The 17,815-nt window shown below is 37.6% G+C and overlaps 1 protein-coding gene and 1 non-coding gene across 3 annotated transcripts in view; one reads left to right on the top strand and one right to left on the bottom strand.

Annotated features, from left to right (window-relative positions):
* The window catches only part of CLTC (clathrin heavy chain), an 84,364-nt gene that overhangs the window by 16,282 nt on the left and 50,267 nt on the right, over positions 1 to 17,815 (bottom strand). For both annotated transcript variants that reach the window (XM_066262717.1, XM_066262718.1), the window contains exons 9-17: positions 16,773 to 16,925; positions 16,103 to 16,225; positions 15,337 to 15,474; positions 14,935 to 15,099; positions 14,599 to 14,779; positions 12,906 to 13,069; positions 6,525 to 6,650; positions 5,732 to 5,874; positions 3,111 to 3,345 (exon numbers count right to left, since the gene is read on the bottom strand). In XM_066262717.1, the coding sequence (XP_066118814.1) occupies positions 3,111 to 3,345; positions 5,732 to 5,874; positions 6,525 to 6,650; positions 12,906 to 13,069; positions 14,599 to 14,779; positions 14,935 to 15,099; positions 15,337 to 15,474; positions 16,103 to 16,225; positions 16,773 to 16,925 (1,428 nt within the window). The remainder of the gene's footprint in view (positions 1 to 3,110; positions 3,346 to 5,731; positions 5,875 to 6,524; positions 6,651 to 12,905; positions 13,070 to 14,598; positions 14,780 to 14,934; positions 15,100 to 15,336; positions 15,475 to 16,102; positions 16,226 to 16,772; positions 16,926 to 17,815) is intronic.
* LOC136327509 (small nucleolar RNA SNORA42/SNORA80 family) lies at positions 7,660 to 7,793 on the top strand. The gene has a single exon (XR_010729711.1). It is a non-coding gene; the product is annotated as a small nucleolar RNA SNORA42/SNORA80 family (small nucleolar RNA).

Below are 17,815 nucleotides of genomic sequence, written 5' to 3'. Positions count from 1 at the left end.
GTCTTTTAAAAAATCACTTTGAAGCTGGATCTATATTTGGACCTGATATTCTACTCTACTACTCTATTTATGCCCTAGCACTGCATGTTTTAATTAGAGGCTTTGTAATGTGCTTTAATATCTGGTAGGGCTAGTATACCTTCACAGCTTTCTTTTCAGTGTTTTACTAGCTATTCTTGTGTTTATTTTTTCATGTGTACACACGTATACAGGCATTCATATGTAAATGAACAGATGTATATACTGTTCACAAAAATTAGGGGATATCTCAAAAATGAATGTGAAATGATAAAGTACCCCCTAATTTTTGTGAGCAGTATACATAGATGCATATATGATATTTATTCACTTGGATCACTGAAAGATCCTAGAAGCAAATATACCTAACAGCTCTTAGTTTTTAAAACAGATCTGAGTTTTTAATAACATTCTCCACTAAAAGTGATGAGAGTGCCCTGGAAAACGCAGATTCCAGGGCATGAGATTTAAAATGAGTGTGATGTAGGAAGTGCTCAAAGAATGATGAGACCATGACATAAGCCCAAGGAAGCAGACTGAATGGGTTTTTATCGGTTCAAACCAGAACAATTTGAGCATCAAAACAACAGTTTTGGATTATAACCTACTGAATCAAGCAGAAATACACGAGTGCATGAATACATGAGTGATGATGAATATGTGTGAGAAAGTCCTGGAATTGGAAAATTGTCACCTTGCAACCAACGCATTAAGAATGATTTAAGATGCCTGACCAGGCGGTGGTGTAGTGGATAGAGCGTTGGACTGGGATGCAGAGGACCCAGGTTCAAGACTCCTGAGGTTACCAGATTGAGCGCGGGCTCATCTGGTTTGAGCAAAAAGCCCACCAGCTTGAACCCAAGGTTGCTGGCTCCAGCAAGGGGTTACTCGGTCTGCTGAGGGCCTGCGGTCAAGGCACATATGAGAAAGCAGTCAATGAACAGCTAAGGTGTTGCATCGTGCAATGAAAAACTAATGAGTGATGCTTCTCATCTCTCTCTGTTCCTGTCTGTCTGTCCCTGTCTATCCCTCTCTCTGACTCACTATCTGTCTCTGTAGTAAAAAAAAAAAAAAAAAAAGAATGGTTTAAGAATCAATCGATTCTAAATTGGCAGGGAAGAGGAGACATGATAGTTGCATGGTTTTAAGTGTTTCCTTGCAGACTTCTTAAAGATCTGCAAGAAGAAATAGAATAATTATATAGTAAAAAAACTGACAACAATAAAAAGTGCCTCTATGCCTGACCAGGCAGTGGTGCAGTGTACAGAGTATCAGTCTGGGACACAGACGATTCAGGTTCGAAACCCAAAGATCGCCAGCTTGAGCGCAAAGTTGCCAGCTTGAGTACGAGCTCATAGACATGACCCCATGGTCACTGGTTTGAGCCCAAAGGCTGTGGGCTTGAGCAAGGGGCCACTGGCTAGGCTTTAGCACCCCCCAACATAAGTCACATGTGAGAAAGCAATCAATGAATAAGTAAGGAGCCAAAACAAAGAACTGATGCTTCTCATCTCTCTCCCTTCCTGTCTGTCTGTCCTTATCTGTCCCTCTGTCTTGCTTAAAAAAAAAGTGCCTCCACAAGTAAGGGACAGAGTGTCAGGTGTTTCTGCATATAATAGCACGATAAGGACAAAACATCACTTAAGCAATATTCTAGATGGAAATGTACAATCTAAAACTAATCATGAGGAGTCACCAGAGAAACTCAAAATAAAGAATATTCTCTTTCTAAAAATGAGACTTTATTCATATGAAATATGCCAAATAGGTAAATCCATCAAGAGGGAAAGCAGTTTGGAGGCTGTCAGCAGCTGCAAAGAGGGGGGATATGTGGAACTAACTGCTTAATGAATACTGGGTTTCTTTACATTGTGAGAAAAACTTCAAGCTAGATAGACGTGGTGGTTATACAACACAGTAACTGAATTATTCCCTTTCAAATAGTTGCCGTTATATTATGTGAATTCACTGTACTTTAAAAGTTACAGGTAGAAAAAGACTTTTTCAATGATATTAGTATCAAAAAAAAGAAAGAAAGAAAAAGGCTGAAGAATTGTTTCATATTAAAAGAGACTAAAGAGATATGACAACTATATGCAATATGTAATCCTAGACTGAGGGGAAAAACTGCTATAAGAAACATTACTGGGCCTGACCAGGCAGTAGCGCAGTGGATGGAATGTCAGCCTGGAATGCTGAGGACCCAGGTTTGAATCCCCAAGGTCACCAGCTTGAGCACAGAATCATAGACATGACCCCATGGTTGCTGGCTTGAACCCAAGGTTGCTGGCTCCACTGGAGCCGCCTGGTCAGGGCACATGAGAAATCAATCAAGGAACAACTAAGGTGCTGCAACTAGGAGGTGATGCTTCTCATTTCTCTCCCTGCCTATCTGTCTCTGTGAAAAAAATAAAAAATAAAATAAAAGAAAGACATTAGATCAATTGACAACACTGGAATAAGCTGTAAGAAATACTGTCAGATCAAACTGACTGAAGTTGTATTTATGAAAGAATATCCTTATTCTTAGGAATTACAGAATTAAGAAGTACAAGGCCATGATGTATGCAACTTATATGTTTAAAAGATGTATGCAGGCTGTGTATGTGTGTGTTTGAGAGCATATGAGAACACAAGTGATAAAATTAGTGGGGTCAAAATGTTAATAAGTGACTATAAACTTGATCAACCACTTTGACCACTTTAAATTCATAATTATTGGCAAATATTTATACATTTAAAAAAATTTTTAATTCATTTTAGTGAGGAGAGAGAGAGGGAGAGAAAGAGGAGAGAGAGACAGAGAGAGAAGGTGGGGAGGAGCAGGAAGCATCAACTCCCATATGTGCCTTGACCAGGCGAGCCCAGGGTTTTGAACCGGCGACCTCAGCATTTCCAGGTCGACGCTTTATCCACTGCGCCACCACAGGTCAGGCTATTTATACATTTTTTTTAAAAAGCACCTGTCTTCCAAAAATGCCCTGAATTAACTAAAACCATTCTGAAAATCTCAAAATCCACTAACCTAAACATTATATAACAGGTCTTTAAAATGCAGTCTTCTCTCCACAGATTCAGCTAGCAGTACTCACATTAATAAGTTCCAGATCACACTGGCCACGTTCATAAGCAACACAGGCCAGATGGGGATCTCTCTTCTCACAATACTTTCCAACAACACGACTGTCATAATAAGGATTTTCACGAAGAAACCTCTCTGGGTTGTTGTTACTGTCTATGTAGATTTTGGCTAATGCATTGTGAGTAGCAGGTTCCTCACAGCCCTCATGAATTCTGGCTTCTAGCCAAGGCAGAAGCAGTTTCAATCTAGTAAAAAGAAATAAAAGAAAAAACCATGCACACACATACTATACTGTATTATAAACAACAAACTCTTGACATGCTACTATTTAAGTATCTTAGAGTCTATAACGTGCTTTCCCATGTATTATTTTGAATTCTCAACAACCCTATTATAATACAAATTGGGAAATTAAGACTCAGATAGTTAAAAGATTTGCCCAAGATAATGCAGAAGATATATAAGATTATCTTTATACTCTCCAAGGCCTATCTGTTGCATATCTAAATAGAAGAAACTGTAGATGCATAGATTGTTCTTTTTTATACTGGACAAAATATCGAGACTAGATAAATTTTGTTCAGGGTGGGCTAGGGATGTGGTTATCAGAAAACAGGCCAGGTTATGTGAGGTTTCTTTCAATTTTAACACAATGAACATACATTACCTACAACTAAAGGAGGCAGTACCCCAAATCTGGTAGCTTTAGAAGCTCTGGGTAACATAGTTTCCGCTATGTCTATATGTTTATGTTTCAATGATTTAAATATCAAAAGCACCCAGAGAAAGCAGGTCATTATTTCCCTTTCAAATTCACCTATGTATTGTGAACACACTTGCTTAAGACACAACTTCTTTTATTAATAAAGGCAAAATCAAGCTCCTATAAACACCTACAACCCAAATAGATGTGCCATCTTTATAGCTGAAAGAATAAAGATTAGCTAAGGCATATCCAGACTAGTGACTTACATGTGAGTCTAGTTTATTATAATATAATTTGTAAGTTAAAGACCAAACTGTTAATTATAACTACTGTATCTGGCTCTTTGCTGGCAATATACAACAAACAAGATTGTTTTCAGGCATTAGACCTAAGATTCAATGGAAACATTTCTCTAAATTTTAAATTGTTACTATATTCTATAATCAGTTAGGCTCAAACTTTTAAAATCAGCATTATATTCTTTATCTCCATTGTCTTTCAATGCAGAATTTTCCCATGTCTGAGGCATTCAAATACAAATTGTATGAATACCATTACTAAGTCACCTAGATCAACTCAGGTTAAAGTTACAGTCGTCCCTCGCCATATCGTTTTTCATTTTTCAGTCTCATTGTATCACAAATTTTTAAATTGTATATATCTAATTTTGTATCGCAAATTTTTCACTGTATTGCAGAATTTTGCAGTATATAGGTATTTTTATATATTTATCATTTTAATTATTTTTGTGATAAAATAAGGATTTTCTAGCCTGAAAAATGAAAATATAAAAATATTAATGAAAACATATTGAAAGAGCCTGACCAGGTGGCGCAGTGGACAGAGCGTCAGACTGGGATGCGGAGGACCCAGGTTCAAGACCCCGAGGTCGCCAGCTTGAGCGCGGGCTCATCTGGTTTGAGCAAAGCTCACCAGCTTGGACCCAAGGTCGCTGGCTTGAGCAAGGGGTTACTCGGTCTGCTGTAGCCCCATGGTCAAGGCACATATGAGAGAGCAATCAATGAACAACTAAGGTGTCGCAACGAAAAACTGATGATTGTTGCTTCTCACCTCTCTCTGTTCCTGTCTGTCTGTCCCTATCTATCCCTCTCTCTGACTCTCTCTCTGTCTCTGTAAAAAACAAACAAACCCCAACCCCCCAAAAAAACAACAAAAATATTGAAAGAATATTAAATTGAAATAAAATATAAGGTCGCTACTTCGCGGATTTTCGCCTATCACAGCCAGTTCTGGAACCTAACCCACGCAATAGACGAGGGACCACTGTAAATCCCATAGACTTTCTTACTATCTTTTAATAGCTACAGGAACTACCCACTGTTATACCAAGCCGCAAACTCCATCCACACTTTTTGAACTCTAGTTCATCAAAATGCCCTGGCTAAAACTGGATTTCCTTGTAAAGTAAGAATCAGAAACACATTATCATGTTCTCTATTGGAAATTCAGAATGAATATTATCATATTAAGGCTCAAATAAAAAATTAAGCTAACCCAGAGTTATAATGTGAACTCCTTTCTCTCATTATACTTGAGAATAACTTATCAAAGAATTAGTTACTAAAAACAGTGGTATCATAAACTTAAAGGAGGCTTTGCATAAATATATGTAGTTTACATTAAGAAAATATACAATCATATAGCTATAATTATAAATATGCAAAAAAATGGTCAAATAGGTTAAGATATTTTCTTGTAAGACAACTGAAGTGTTCCAGGAAAGACTTTCTTTTTAAAATCAACACTACAGCTAACTGATCACCTTTAAATTAGGTGTTTCCAGGGAATTATGGTCCATTCATTTTTGAGGAGCTGTTAGGCAACCACAGGTTATATTTTTATCCATTACCATGCAGAGACTTATTTAATTTATCCTGGTTATGAAGAATAAAACAGTACTACACCTGTTTCTTTTTTCAACCTCAGCAACAAGCTCATCAGTAGAAAATTGACCTCTTACGACAAGAATCAAATTTTTAATAACATCTTCAGAGCAATCAACATCAAGTAATCCTCCAATAACAACAGGAAGTCGACTTGGATTCACCTAAGGTGAAAAAGAGGAGAACACCATTACATTATTAACAAGAAAAACAAAAAGGAGTTTCAAAAAATAAAACATTATCCTTTAAGCTCAATTTAAAAATTCAATAACATAACAAAAAGAGAAAGAAAACCCCAAACAACAAACAAACAAAAATTCAATAACAAACTGAGAGTCTCAATTTGCAATTAGACTGAGAAATTTAGCAGGAATTCTGCCTTGGTTAATTAATTACTTCAGCATGGCTCCAAAATACAAGTCCATAGAAGCTAAAGTCACAGAATGATTATGGAAGACAGTTTAGTAAAAAGGCCTCTACTATAGCAAAACTATCTTTCTATTTCCAGAGTTAGAAGGCACAGTTTCTAAAACCTATATTTAAGATGGTTTTAAAACTGTACATAGGAGCTATGGCTGCTACACAGATACCTCAGGGACTATCAAGTCAGTGGGGCACAGGCCACCTTTTTCAACTACAGCAATTGTTTTACATACTCAGCATGCATGTAAAATTTTAATCAAAGAAAGAATTTTGGCAGGAAAAAACAATGAAAGCTACTGTAGCAGCCCAAAGAGTTTTAAAAGGATAAAGATTTCCAGAGTGTGAAAAGAAAAATCCACAAGATTTAATTTTTAAGTTACCTATTACTTACCTTTTGTACATATATCTCTATATACTTTTGAAGATTGTTTCTATATAAGTAGAGCACCAAATCATGGACAAAGTCAAATCGATCACACACGATGATGAGTGGTAACTGATCTGTTAGCTTTGCTTCCTGGAAAAAAAACCCAAAAAAACCAAAAAGGAACCTTAATTTTCTCCTGTGAGGCATAAAATCTATGGGAGACATAAGAGTCACTTTTATACTGGTAGGAGGCTCGTGTAAACTTGGCTATTCTCTTGAAGAAAGAAATGTTCCAAGCCCATTGCAATTTCAGTAAATTTTTAGGTTCATAGAATACCAGGTCCCCCACAAATATTCTATCAAAAAAAGTAACAAATTAAGATTTGCAAGCCACCACTGGCATTCAGGATATAAAATCATCACAGTGGGACTTTCATTAATGGTAACAGAATTGAGTTGATGGAAGACCAATAGTCACACTGTCAAAGTAAGGGCATAAATGGTGCGTACTTGTTTCAAGCCAATGACTTATTTTTCAACCCTCCCTGATTCCACTCTATATCGCCAGCCTCTAACATTCTATTATAATAAAGCCTACAAGGAGCAGCATGAAGGTGACAAGCCATAAATTAAACACGCCATATGTTGCTATTTTTTTTAAAAAAGGTTAAGAAAGTACTTAAAGACATTAAAAAAACAAAACAAAAAGATATCTTAAAACTGCCTATTACTTTTACAATTACAAATACCAAGCTATAATCCTACTTTACAGATTGACATAGATGTTATAGACAGGAAGTAAGACCTATACTGGGCATTTACCTGATACATGTCCTGTTACATCCCACAGACATAAGGTAAAGCACAAAAAACAACAGTTTCCATCAGGACTTCATTTACACACAGAGAAACATTCTTTAATAAATAATCTGTCTATGACAATCTACTAAGGAGTAGAACTAATAAGCAGAATAGGACTTTCCCCAATGACAGCCACTAAAAACATTATTGGCAAGTTTAGAATAAAACAGTACCTTAGTCTAGCACATATCAGTTAGCCAATTATAAATAAGTTGAAGATTAGTCTATAAAGTGTTTAGAGAACATAAACTAAATCTGGGAATTACGAGAAATCTTGAATATAAAGTCACAATGGCTTCCATGGGTTTGGATTTATGGAAGGCCCATCTCCCTGGGTCTTATAGCACCCTATGTCAGAGCAAAAACTGTGGCCTTGAACCACTGCCTGGCTTCTGCCCATAGGCTGCAGGCACTGAAATGGGTTACACAGCGGGAAAGAAAAATCAAAATGGCTGTAAACCTGAAGTGGAAGTCCAGTTGCAGACTTTTCACATTAAGGAAAGTCTAAAGCAAGTACTGAGCAGCATGGACACTCTGTACTGAACAGATGGTACACTCATTTCTAGAAAGAATGTTTCACCTAACTATGCAAAAGATTTCAGTAAGCCAAAATTTTCCTACTAATAGACATCAGAAAGTTAGTGGATCAACGTATTAAACTTCTTTATCCTGTTTAGTATGCATATGAAATATCAGCACTTTATTTTACCATTTAAGGAGAAAACACACTTGCAAGTAATCTAAGATTACTTAGGCATTCCATTCTCACGCACGAGTGTTTAAGATTTCTGTTAGCAAAGACAAATATACTGTACTCCCAAAGAAAATTTAAGATCAAAATGTAAACAAAAGTATAATACTTTGATTGCCTAAATTGCCTATGATTTCATACATGTAAGTAATGCTATTAATATTTTTAATTATTTAAAAGGATTACCCTCTAGCTGTTATGGCTAATCAAATTTGAAATTATATAAACATATTCTGGGGTTTTCAGAAACATGAAGTTATTCATTGGACTAATATTTACTGAGTACCTTTGGGGCAGACACAGCTCTTACACACTGGAGGTACAGCAGGGGACAAAGTAAGCATTCCCTCAAGGAACTTATACTGCAGTGGGAAGAATTAATGTTTCGGCCCTGGCCGGTTGGCTTAGTGGTAGAGCGGCGGCCTGGCGTGTAGAAGTCCCGGGTTCGATTCCCGGCCAGGGCACACAGAAGCGCCCATCTGCTTCTCCACCCCTCCCCCTCTCCTTCCTCTCTGTCTCTCTCTTCCCCTCCCGCAGCGAGGCTCCATTGGAGCAAGGATGGCCCGGGCACTGGGGATGGCTCCTTGGCTTGGTCGTGGCAGAGCGTCACCCCCTGGTGGGCGGAGCCTCGCCCCCTGGTGGGCGTGCCGGGTGGATCCCGGTTGGGCGGTTGGGTGCATTCGGCAGTCTGACTGTCTATCCCGTTTCCAGCTTGGGGGGGGGGGGGGGAGGAATTAATGTTTCATAGTGTTAAGTGTTCATAGGATATGAGGCAGGTAAGGATAGAATAAGAACAGGTTAGGGTAATCAGACATTCTTTCTCATGACATTTGATGAGAAATCTTAAAGAAGGTTAAGGTCATGAAGGTCAGAAAGAAAAGTGGAAAAGGGCACAAGCAAAGGCCCTGGGGCAAAAGAAGCTTTAGGGCAGTGGTCCCTAACCCTCGGGCCGTGGACTAGTAGCAGTCTGCAGAGAAAGAATAAATAACTTATATTATTTCCGTTTTATTTATATTTAAGTCTGAACGATGTTTTATTTTTTAAAAATGACCAGATTCCCTCTGTTACATCCGTCTAAGACTCACTCTTGACGCTTGTCTCGATCACGTGATACATTTATCCATCCCACCCTAAAGGCCGGTCCGTGAAAATATTTTCTGACATTAAACCCGTCCGTGGCCCAAAAAAGGTTGGGGACCACTGCTTTAGGGAGTCTCAAAAACAGCAAGCAGTCCAGTGTGGTCCAAGCAAAACCAGGAAAGGAAAAACGATAGAAAATAAGATTAGGAAGAAGCAGATTGTGGGCCTGAACAACAGTTCCATACTTTCTATGGAGAGCTAAAATTTCACAATATCACAATAACTTAGGGCATGAGCCAAATGATGCTAATGACATCATTTCATCCTGCTCAGGTTAGGTTATTACGATGGGAAGTCATAGTCTACCAATCTTTATTCCTGGTGGCTAGCACTTAACTGGCATTTGAATGTTCAACATCAGGTTCAGAGAAATATTTTCCTTATCATCAGAGTCTACATACAACATCAGTTAATTATCATACAGCTAGTACCTCCAAAATAAAGCGTAATAAACAGTGATAATGAGATGCAGCATTGCAGCTACACACTACAGGTCAATAAGGAACGTGAATAAATAGCCTAGTATGTTCATTCTCATTGCTGGGGTAAAGGGCTAAATACAGATAGTAGTACCATCTTAGTATTGAGCCCATATTTCATATTATTTAAAGATAAGACACCAGAGCCCTGGCCAGTTGGCTCAGCGGTAGAACACTGGCCTGGCGTGTGGAAGTCCTGGGTTTGATTCCCGGCCAGGGCACACAGAAGCGCCCATCTGCTTCTCCACCCTTTCCCCTCTCTCTCTCTCTTCCTCTCCCGTAGCCAGGGCTCCATTGGAGCAAAGTTAGCTCAGGCGCTGAGGATGGCTCCATGGCCTCCCCCTCAGATGCTGGAATGGCACCAGAGCAACGTCCCAGATGGGCAGAACATCGCCCCGTGGTGGACATGCCGGGTGGATCCTGGTCAGGCACACACGGGAGTCTGACTGTCTCCCCACTTCTAACTTCAGGAGGGAAAAAAAAAGATAAGACACCAAGTTTACCTCTAACTCAGACTGGATTCAAAATTCCTTCAAGGAGTCAGGAATAACTCAAAACTGAGAAGAAACAAAACTTGCCTGATGGAAAGAACTCATGTAGGCTGACTCTATCTTATTTCCCTCTAAGGCCCACCAACACAGCTTATTGACAACTGTTATCACTTGAACTCCTATGGCACATGAGGGTATTTGAGAAATACAACTTGTGGTTAAAAAAACCAAGGCTGAGTTAATTTGCTTAAGGTAACAGGTAGACATATATGAATAATAATAATAAAAAAAAACAATAGCTGGCCCTGGCCAGTTGGCTCAGTGGTAGAATGTTGGCCTGGCGTGCAGGAGTCCGGGGTTCGATTCCTGGCCAGGGCACACAGGAGAAGCGCCCATCTGCTTCTCTACCCCTCCCCCTCTCCTTCCTCTCTGTCTCTCTCTTCCCCTCCCACAGCCAAGGCTCCACTGGAGCAAAGTTGGCCCAGGTGCTGAAGATGGCTCTATGGCCTCTGCCTCAGGCACTAGAATGGCTCTGGTTGCAACAGAGCAACGCCCCAGATGGGCAGAGCATTGCCCCCTGGTGGGCATGCCAGGTGGATCCCGGTCAGGCGCATGCAGGAGTCTGTCTGACTGCCTCCCCGTTTCCAACTTCAGAGAAATACAAAAAAACAAAAATAAATAAATAAATAAAAAAACAATAGCTAATAACAGAAGGAACTGGAATTTCAACCAGGACTGACTGGTTCAAAAGCCCGTCCGTATCCATGCCTCTACTCTATCAGACTTGAACCCAGTTAACAAGTGTGAAGGGGGAATCCCCATCTAATTAGATCTCATGGGCTAAGCAACTTAGAGCTGCACCATCCTACTATCCAGATAATTTTTTTGAAGCTCAAGAATATCATAATTAAGTAAAAATAATTTAGTCCTGTTTCACATATGTGTTTGTGTGCATAATTCAAATATTAATACCCAATACTAAAGAAATTACAACCGAAGCATAAAAGCTGTGAGTTTAATAAAAACAAAAAGGAATCAGTTTAAGAAATCTGGTGGTATTTTTAAAAAAAGGAAACAGTACTGATACTCAAAAAAAGGAACTGAACTGGTGTTAGGGGTATACTAACCAAGCATAAAGCATCAATCTTTCTCATTTGGAGGACTTTTTTGACACCAGAAATCTTTGGGTTCAAACACATCATACTAGCCAGGCCATTCAAAATACTTATACTGGCTAAGACATTATAGAGCTATAGTTTTGGGGAAAGTTTATCTTTTAATCTATAATATAGGGCAGTGGTTGGCAAACTCAGTGAACAGAGCCAAATATCAACAGTACAATGATTGAAATTTCTTTTGAGAGCCAAATATTTTAAACTTAAACTATATAGGTAGGTACATTCCTTATTGAGGTAGCGCCTGCACGTGGTATTTTGTGGAAGAGCCATACACACTCAAGGGGTCAAAGAGCCACTTGTGGCTCACGAGCCACAGTTTGCCAACCAGGAATATAAGGCTACTTCAGCACTTGACTATTTCATTAAAAACCGATAGGTTTTAGTCCTTTAATCTGGAGACTATGTAATTAAGTTCTTCAAAAGAACAATCAGCTAATAAAACTAAAGATTAACTAAAAAATGATGACAATGTAGGTGTTGGAAATGCCTACTTCTCTATTGAATTACAAATTAAACATTTTTAGTTTCAATCTAAAATCCTTTTGGAAGGGAGAAAAAAAAAGATTAAGAACTTTATAAAGGGTGAAGCAAAGTAGGTTTACAGTTGTGAGTATGCAAAACAAGAGTTTATTCTTGTATTACTTATTATATTATATTCCATATAAACAACTGTAAACCTACTTCTGCCCTACCCTGTATCCAGTCTCAGAAATCATTGCTCATATATACATATATATATGTTTATAAAATATATACATAGTTTAGGGGATAAACTGAACGTTTATAGAATGGTTTCTCTGATTTTTTAGAAGCAACTGCCAATTTTTAAGTTTTATTTCCCTCACAAAGTAGCAGGTATGAGAATAAAGCTAAAGTTAAATATTAAACAGAATTCACTGCCCTTAGGTATGTTTTGAAGAGCTAAGACTCTTTAAACCATTACTATTTACTCCAACAAAGGCAGTTCACTCAATTCATGTGTCACAAACCTGAGATTATTTTATTTGATCTTACCTTCAATTTATGAACTGTATATGATTAATAGTTAGTTTTTAGACTCAGTCTAATCTGATGAAAGAGTTTACCCTATGTCCTTTAAACAGAATCCTCTACATACAACAGAGGCTCCTTAAAATAACACTGATGGCAAGCTGATCTTAATATTCATAAGGAGACAAAATAATATCCTAAAATGACAATGATAATCTAACACCACTTTCAAAAATTTTCTTCCAAAATTAAAGCGAAAGAAAGAAAATTCCTTGAGATAGTGCTTTTTTTCCTTCTTTTAAACAGATGGTCATTCTTAAGTATTACTTACCAATTTCCTTCCCTATTTCAAAGAAAACCACAGAGTATTAAATTTGGAAGAAATAATTCAGCACACAATTTCAGAGTGCTAAGAATTTCACATTTAGGGGGAAATTTTTTTTAAACTAACCAAACCCTTGTAAAACTGCTGATCTTCAACTAAACCAGAAGCTGCATTACTCAAAATCACTTACCTTGAGAAAATTCTTGACTCGCTCAGGATCATAGCAGTTGCTCTCTCTGCAGATTCTTTCTACTTCTTTGATCTGCCCAGTCTTGCAAGCTGCCTGAATATATTTAAAGTGCACATCTGGGTCCTGACTAAAGTTAACAATGGATCCCAGAAAATAAAAGAGACCTTAAAAGAACAAATAATTGAAATTAAGTATAGGTATACTTTTGAGAATAACAGAAACTGAGCAATATTTAAACAATTAAAAAATAATGCTATGTCAATCATACCTCAATTTAAAACAATACAAAAGACACTATTATACTGAATGCCCCCAAATAAAAACTGGTTGCTCAAAAAGCTCCAGAAGAATCTAATTAATCCAGTCATCAGTTTAATAAGTGAATCTGCACTTTAATCCTTACAAAACAGAAAATTTATCTAATTTTTTTAGTAGTTGAGAAATAGGAGGCAGCTACATAATACCAAAGCTAATTATCACACCATATTCCATATAAGCAATTTTAAATGAAGTCCCATATAACAGGTGTTTTTCCATATGCAGTTAATAGAAAACAGACAAAAGCAATTTAAAAAGAATTTAATGAAGTGCTGTCCACCAATACAGTAGCCACTAACCACATGTGGCTATCAAGCACTTAAAATGTGGCTAGTGTGACCGAAGAATTAAATTTTCACTTTGTTTCTTTAGTGAGAGACAGAGATAGAGACAGAGACAGGAAGAAGAGAGATGAGAAGCATCAACTCATAGTTGCAGCACTTTTTTTGTTTACTGATTGCTTCTCTTACATGTCTTGACGGGGCAGTGACCCCTTGGCTCAAGCCAGTGACCTTTTGGATCAAGCCAGCAACCCTGCAACTCAAGCTGGTGAGCCTGTGCTCAAGCCAGTGACCTTGGGGCTTGAACCTGGAACCCAGGTCGACACTGCCCCATCACTGGTCAGGCTGAAGGACTAAATTTTTAATTGTTATTCAATTTTAATTACTTTAAATTCACATAGATACCTACATGTGACTAGTGGTTACTGTACTGAATAGTATAAATTTAGTGCACAATTAACATAGAAACTGAGTAGAAATCTCCTTCTGTCTACAGCAATAGTACAGAAAGTGGGAAGACAGGTGACTGAAGACAAGAAATTCAGTGATCATATTAGTACTCAGTACAGCAATGGTTCTCAATTGGGGGGTGATTTTCTTTCCAAGAGACACTGGCAACATCTGAAGACATTTTTGTGGTCACAACTGGTGGCACTGAGCCCCCGGCATCGTATGAGTAGAAGCCAGGGATGCTGCTAAAAATCCTGCATGTACTGCTCCCTCAACAAATTCACAAGCCCCAATGACTGGTGCTGAGGCTGGGAAACCGGCTGTGCTGCAAGTCCCAAAATGTCCTTGGTTAGAAGCATTTGCCATGACAAGAGTCAGACAATATAAGCATGAAATTTTATTATACCTGATCACTGGTGTTTTTATCTTACACAAGTACGACAAATACACTACATATATTTGTATCTTAAAATTCAGCCTTTCTTTCACCTACAAAATATCCAAGTAGTCTTTTTCATTCTCTACCCCTAGAATCTGACATAAAAGATGCTTGACAACATTTATTGCATAATAAAACTTTAAAAAGATCATAACAATACCCCTCTTGACTAGCTTAATTTAAAAACTTAGAAACTCCAAATTACCTTCAAAACTCTTGAAAGATTCAAAAAGTTCAATCAGAGACTGAGTTGATAGTTGTTCATGATACTTAGAAGCCACCTGAACACAGATCTGCAGGTTCTGACGAATATTGGCAGACAGCATGGCCCTGAGGCATTCTAGGGAGTCTTCTACAGATAAGGATCCAAAATAATTCACTAACCACTAGAGGACAAAATAAATGAATAAGCAAATAAATAAATAACATTAAACCTAATCAACTGTGGTATGAAATTATTATCATTCAGTACCACAAACCCATTTTCAGTATAGCAATCAATCACAGTTAAGACCATCTGTTAGTTAAGAAAATGAAATACCTCAGGGTTAAGAAGATGGGTGTGAACAACTGCACGCTTAATATCATACAAATCAGTGAAGTGTTCTAGTGCACGCTGCAGCAGGCCAGCCTTTTCACACAGCTGAGCAATATGAGCCCGGTCGTAATGCGTGAACATCTGATTCCCTAGAATAGCATCTGCAACCTATGGAACCACAAACAGGATGAGTTTATTTTACCAGCCCATTTATATCAGTAATTCTATATCCAGATTACATATTAAGATTCAATACTGAATTGATATGAGAGAAAATACAAAGGAATGTTACCTAATTTTCTTAAATGAATAGTCATCTCAGCAACTTCAAATAACCTAAGAATCCCTGAGTAACAACTAAAAAATGTTGGAAAAATGATGCCTCCAAAGCATGAAAACACGTACCTGAGGTGCATGCATAAGGTTCATCTCAAGCAACCTAGTCTGTAAAGGCCCTTCAGACGGCCGATTATTCTTCAGGGCATCCAGCAGGAATGCAGTACACTGCTGAATTAGATTATATTCCATAAAGACATCCACTATCTGCAGAAAAAGTTAAAGAAGATTGTTTTAAGAAGTTTAGAAACTGCTTTATGACACTGTTGATAATATGTAAATAAAAGAAAATTAAACATTATCTCACTTTTTTACATATAAAAAATTGCCAGACCAAATCCCAGACTTATAAAATATTATTTGGACAACTTAACTTCATAATTTAATAATAAATTTTTGTCTTTTGGAGTTACTTTTAGTTCTAGTGAAAACTACTACACTATATTTTAACACACTATAGAATAGCAGAATACAATCAAATGATATAACTATTTAAAATATACAGAAGTATAAATATGGAATCTGTTGACTCTTGCTCCTCCTCCTCCTCACCCAATGGCAACAACTATCCTTTATTATTCCCATGTATCTTTTACACTTTTAATACATATGAATCTCTAAATAGGGAGTCTATTTTGTATGCTTTAAAACAGTACATAAATGGTACCTTACTGTCCATTTTTCTGCAACTTGCTTTTTTGTCTACTGTATATCAACAAAGCTCTAATATCTAGAAACAGAAAAGTTAACCTATTCTTCTCTAAGTTGTTTAAACTCGGATCCCCCCATTCTCTATTTAAGTCAAGTTCTAGGGAATACATTTTAATGTCTTTACCTGTGTGATATCAGCAAGAGGTTCTTCATCCTGAACTAACATCTGAGCAAACTGCTGTCCTTGATCTGGACTGATACGCATGACATTTCTCAGCAGAAAGATCCAGTCTGGAGTATATCCAACCTACAAACAGATAAAAATTTAAACCTCCACCACAGATTAATTTTTACATGATTTAAAGGTTTTTTTTTTCTACCTAGAATCTTACTAATATAGAACTGGTTAAAGAACAAATTCAGTTTTAATCTAAGATGTTCAATTTGACCTTGCTTTATATTAGGCAAATAGACATATACCTTGGTGATAATATTGATATATTTGCATGAATAGCTGTAAATATTTATAATTGGCTTATTCATTTCTGATGAATAACTATTTTTTCTTTTTTGCCCCCCAACCCAAACTTGAATAACTATTTTCAAAAGTGTGTTTTAACAAATTAAACATGCCACCACCATCTTAACTTCAGAGAAGCCATATACATATAACTGTCTCCATTTTTATAAGTGTTTGAACTCTATATATGAGAACTAAAATAGGGTTTTTATACTTTCCTCAGTAATTCAAAATTTAAGGAAATTCACTATTAAAGTCACTTAAGAGTTAACAGGCTAATTTCTATTTAATGCTTCAATGAATTTTTGTTGAGAATTTGTTTCATTGAACTCACTTTTTTAGCATACAAAACAATCTTCTGAACTTGACCAGTTTCTGCAAAGCACTGAATGACTTTATTTGGGACATTAGCCCTAAGGTAAACACTAAGTGCCAATGTAGGGTCCACAGATTTCACAAGGTCACCCAGTTCTTCAGAACATTCCAGCTGTCCAAAGGAAAAAGAGATTGTTTAGTAACCCATGAGTTGTTTATAAATGAGCAGTTGACACAACTTCTACTATAAATAATATGACATGCACTTTGTTACTCAATGACATTCAGGGGTTGTGTTTAGTAGAGACTCTTGATTATGTATTCATAACAATGTCTTAGTAGAATTTTCCACACATTCTATTTAAGGATAAAAAGCTCACCAAGATTTCACATGTATAGATATTACCAAAATACCTTAAGAATTTCAGTACTTTTAAAGCAGAATCTTGTACTTCTATTAAGACTATTCATCAGACCTGCACAGCCCCAATTTTTTCAAATTAATGCAACTTTAAATGTAATGTCAAATGAAAAGTTGATATTAAGAAACCAGATGAGTTCGATTCCCGGCCAGGGCACATAGGAGAAGCGCCCATTTGCTTCTCCACCCCTCCGCCGCGCCTTCCTCTCTGTCTCTCTCGTCCCCTCCCGCAGCCAAGACTCCATTGGAGCAAAGATGGCCCGGGCGCTGGGGATGGCTCTGTGGCCTCTGCCCCAGGCGCTAGAGTGGCTCTGGTCGCAATATGGCGACACCCAGGAGGGTCGCAACATGGCGACGCCCAGGATGGGCAGAGCGTCGCCCCCTGGTGGGCGTGCCGGGTGGATCCCGGTCGGGCGCATGCGGGAGTCTGTCTGACTGTCTCTCCCTGTTTCCAGCTTCAGAAAAATGAAAAAAAAAAAAAAAAAAAAAAAAAAAAGAAACCAGATGAGGTTTACTATAAGGCCTATTATTAAAATTAGGGTATAATTTGTATGTCTGAAGGATTTAAGCTCCATTATCTTTTGACTTTGGGATTTAAGGTTGTAAATGTCAGGCTAACTTCCCAAGGTCACGCAGATAAA

This window comes from Saccopteryx bilineata, chromosome 2, assembly GCF_036850765.1.
Source record: "Saccopteryx bilineata isolate mSacBil1 chromosome 2, mSacBil1_pri_phased_curated, whole genome shotgun sequence".
In the NCBI taxonomy this organism is placed as follows: Eukaryota; Metazoa; Chordata; class Mammalia; order Chiroptera; family Emballonuridae; genus Saccopteryx; species Saccopteryx bilineata.
This window is presented reverse-complemented; position numbering and strand designations above follow the sequence as displayed.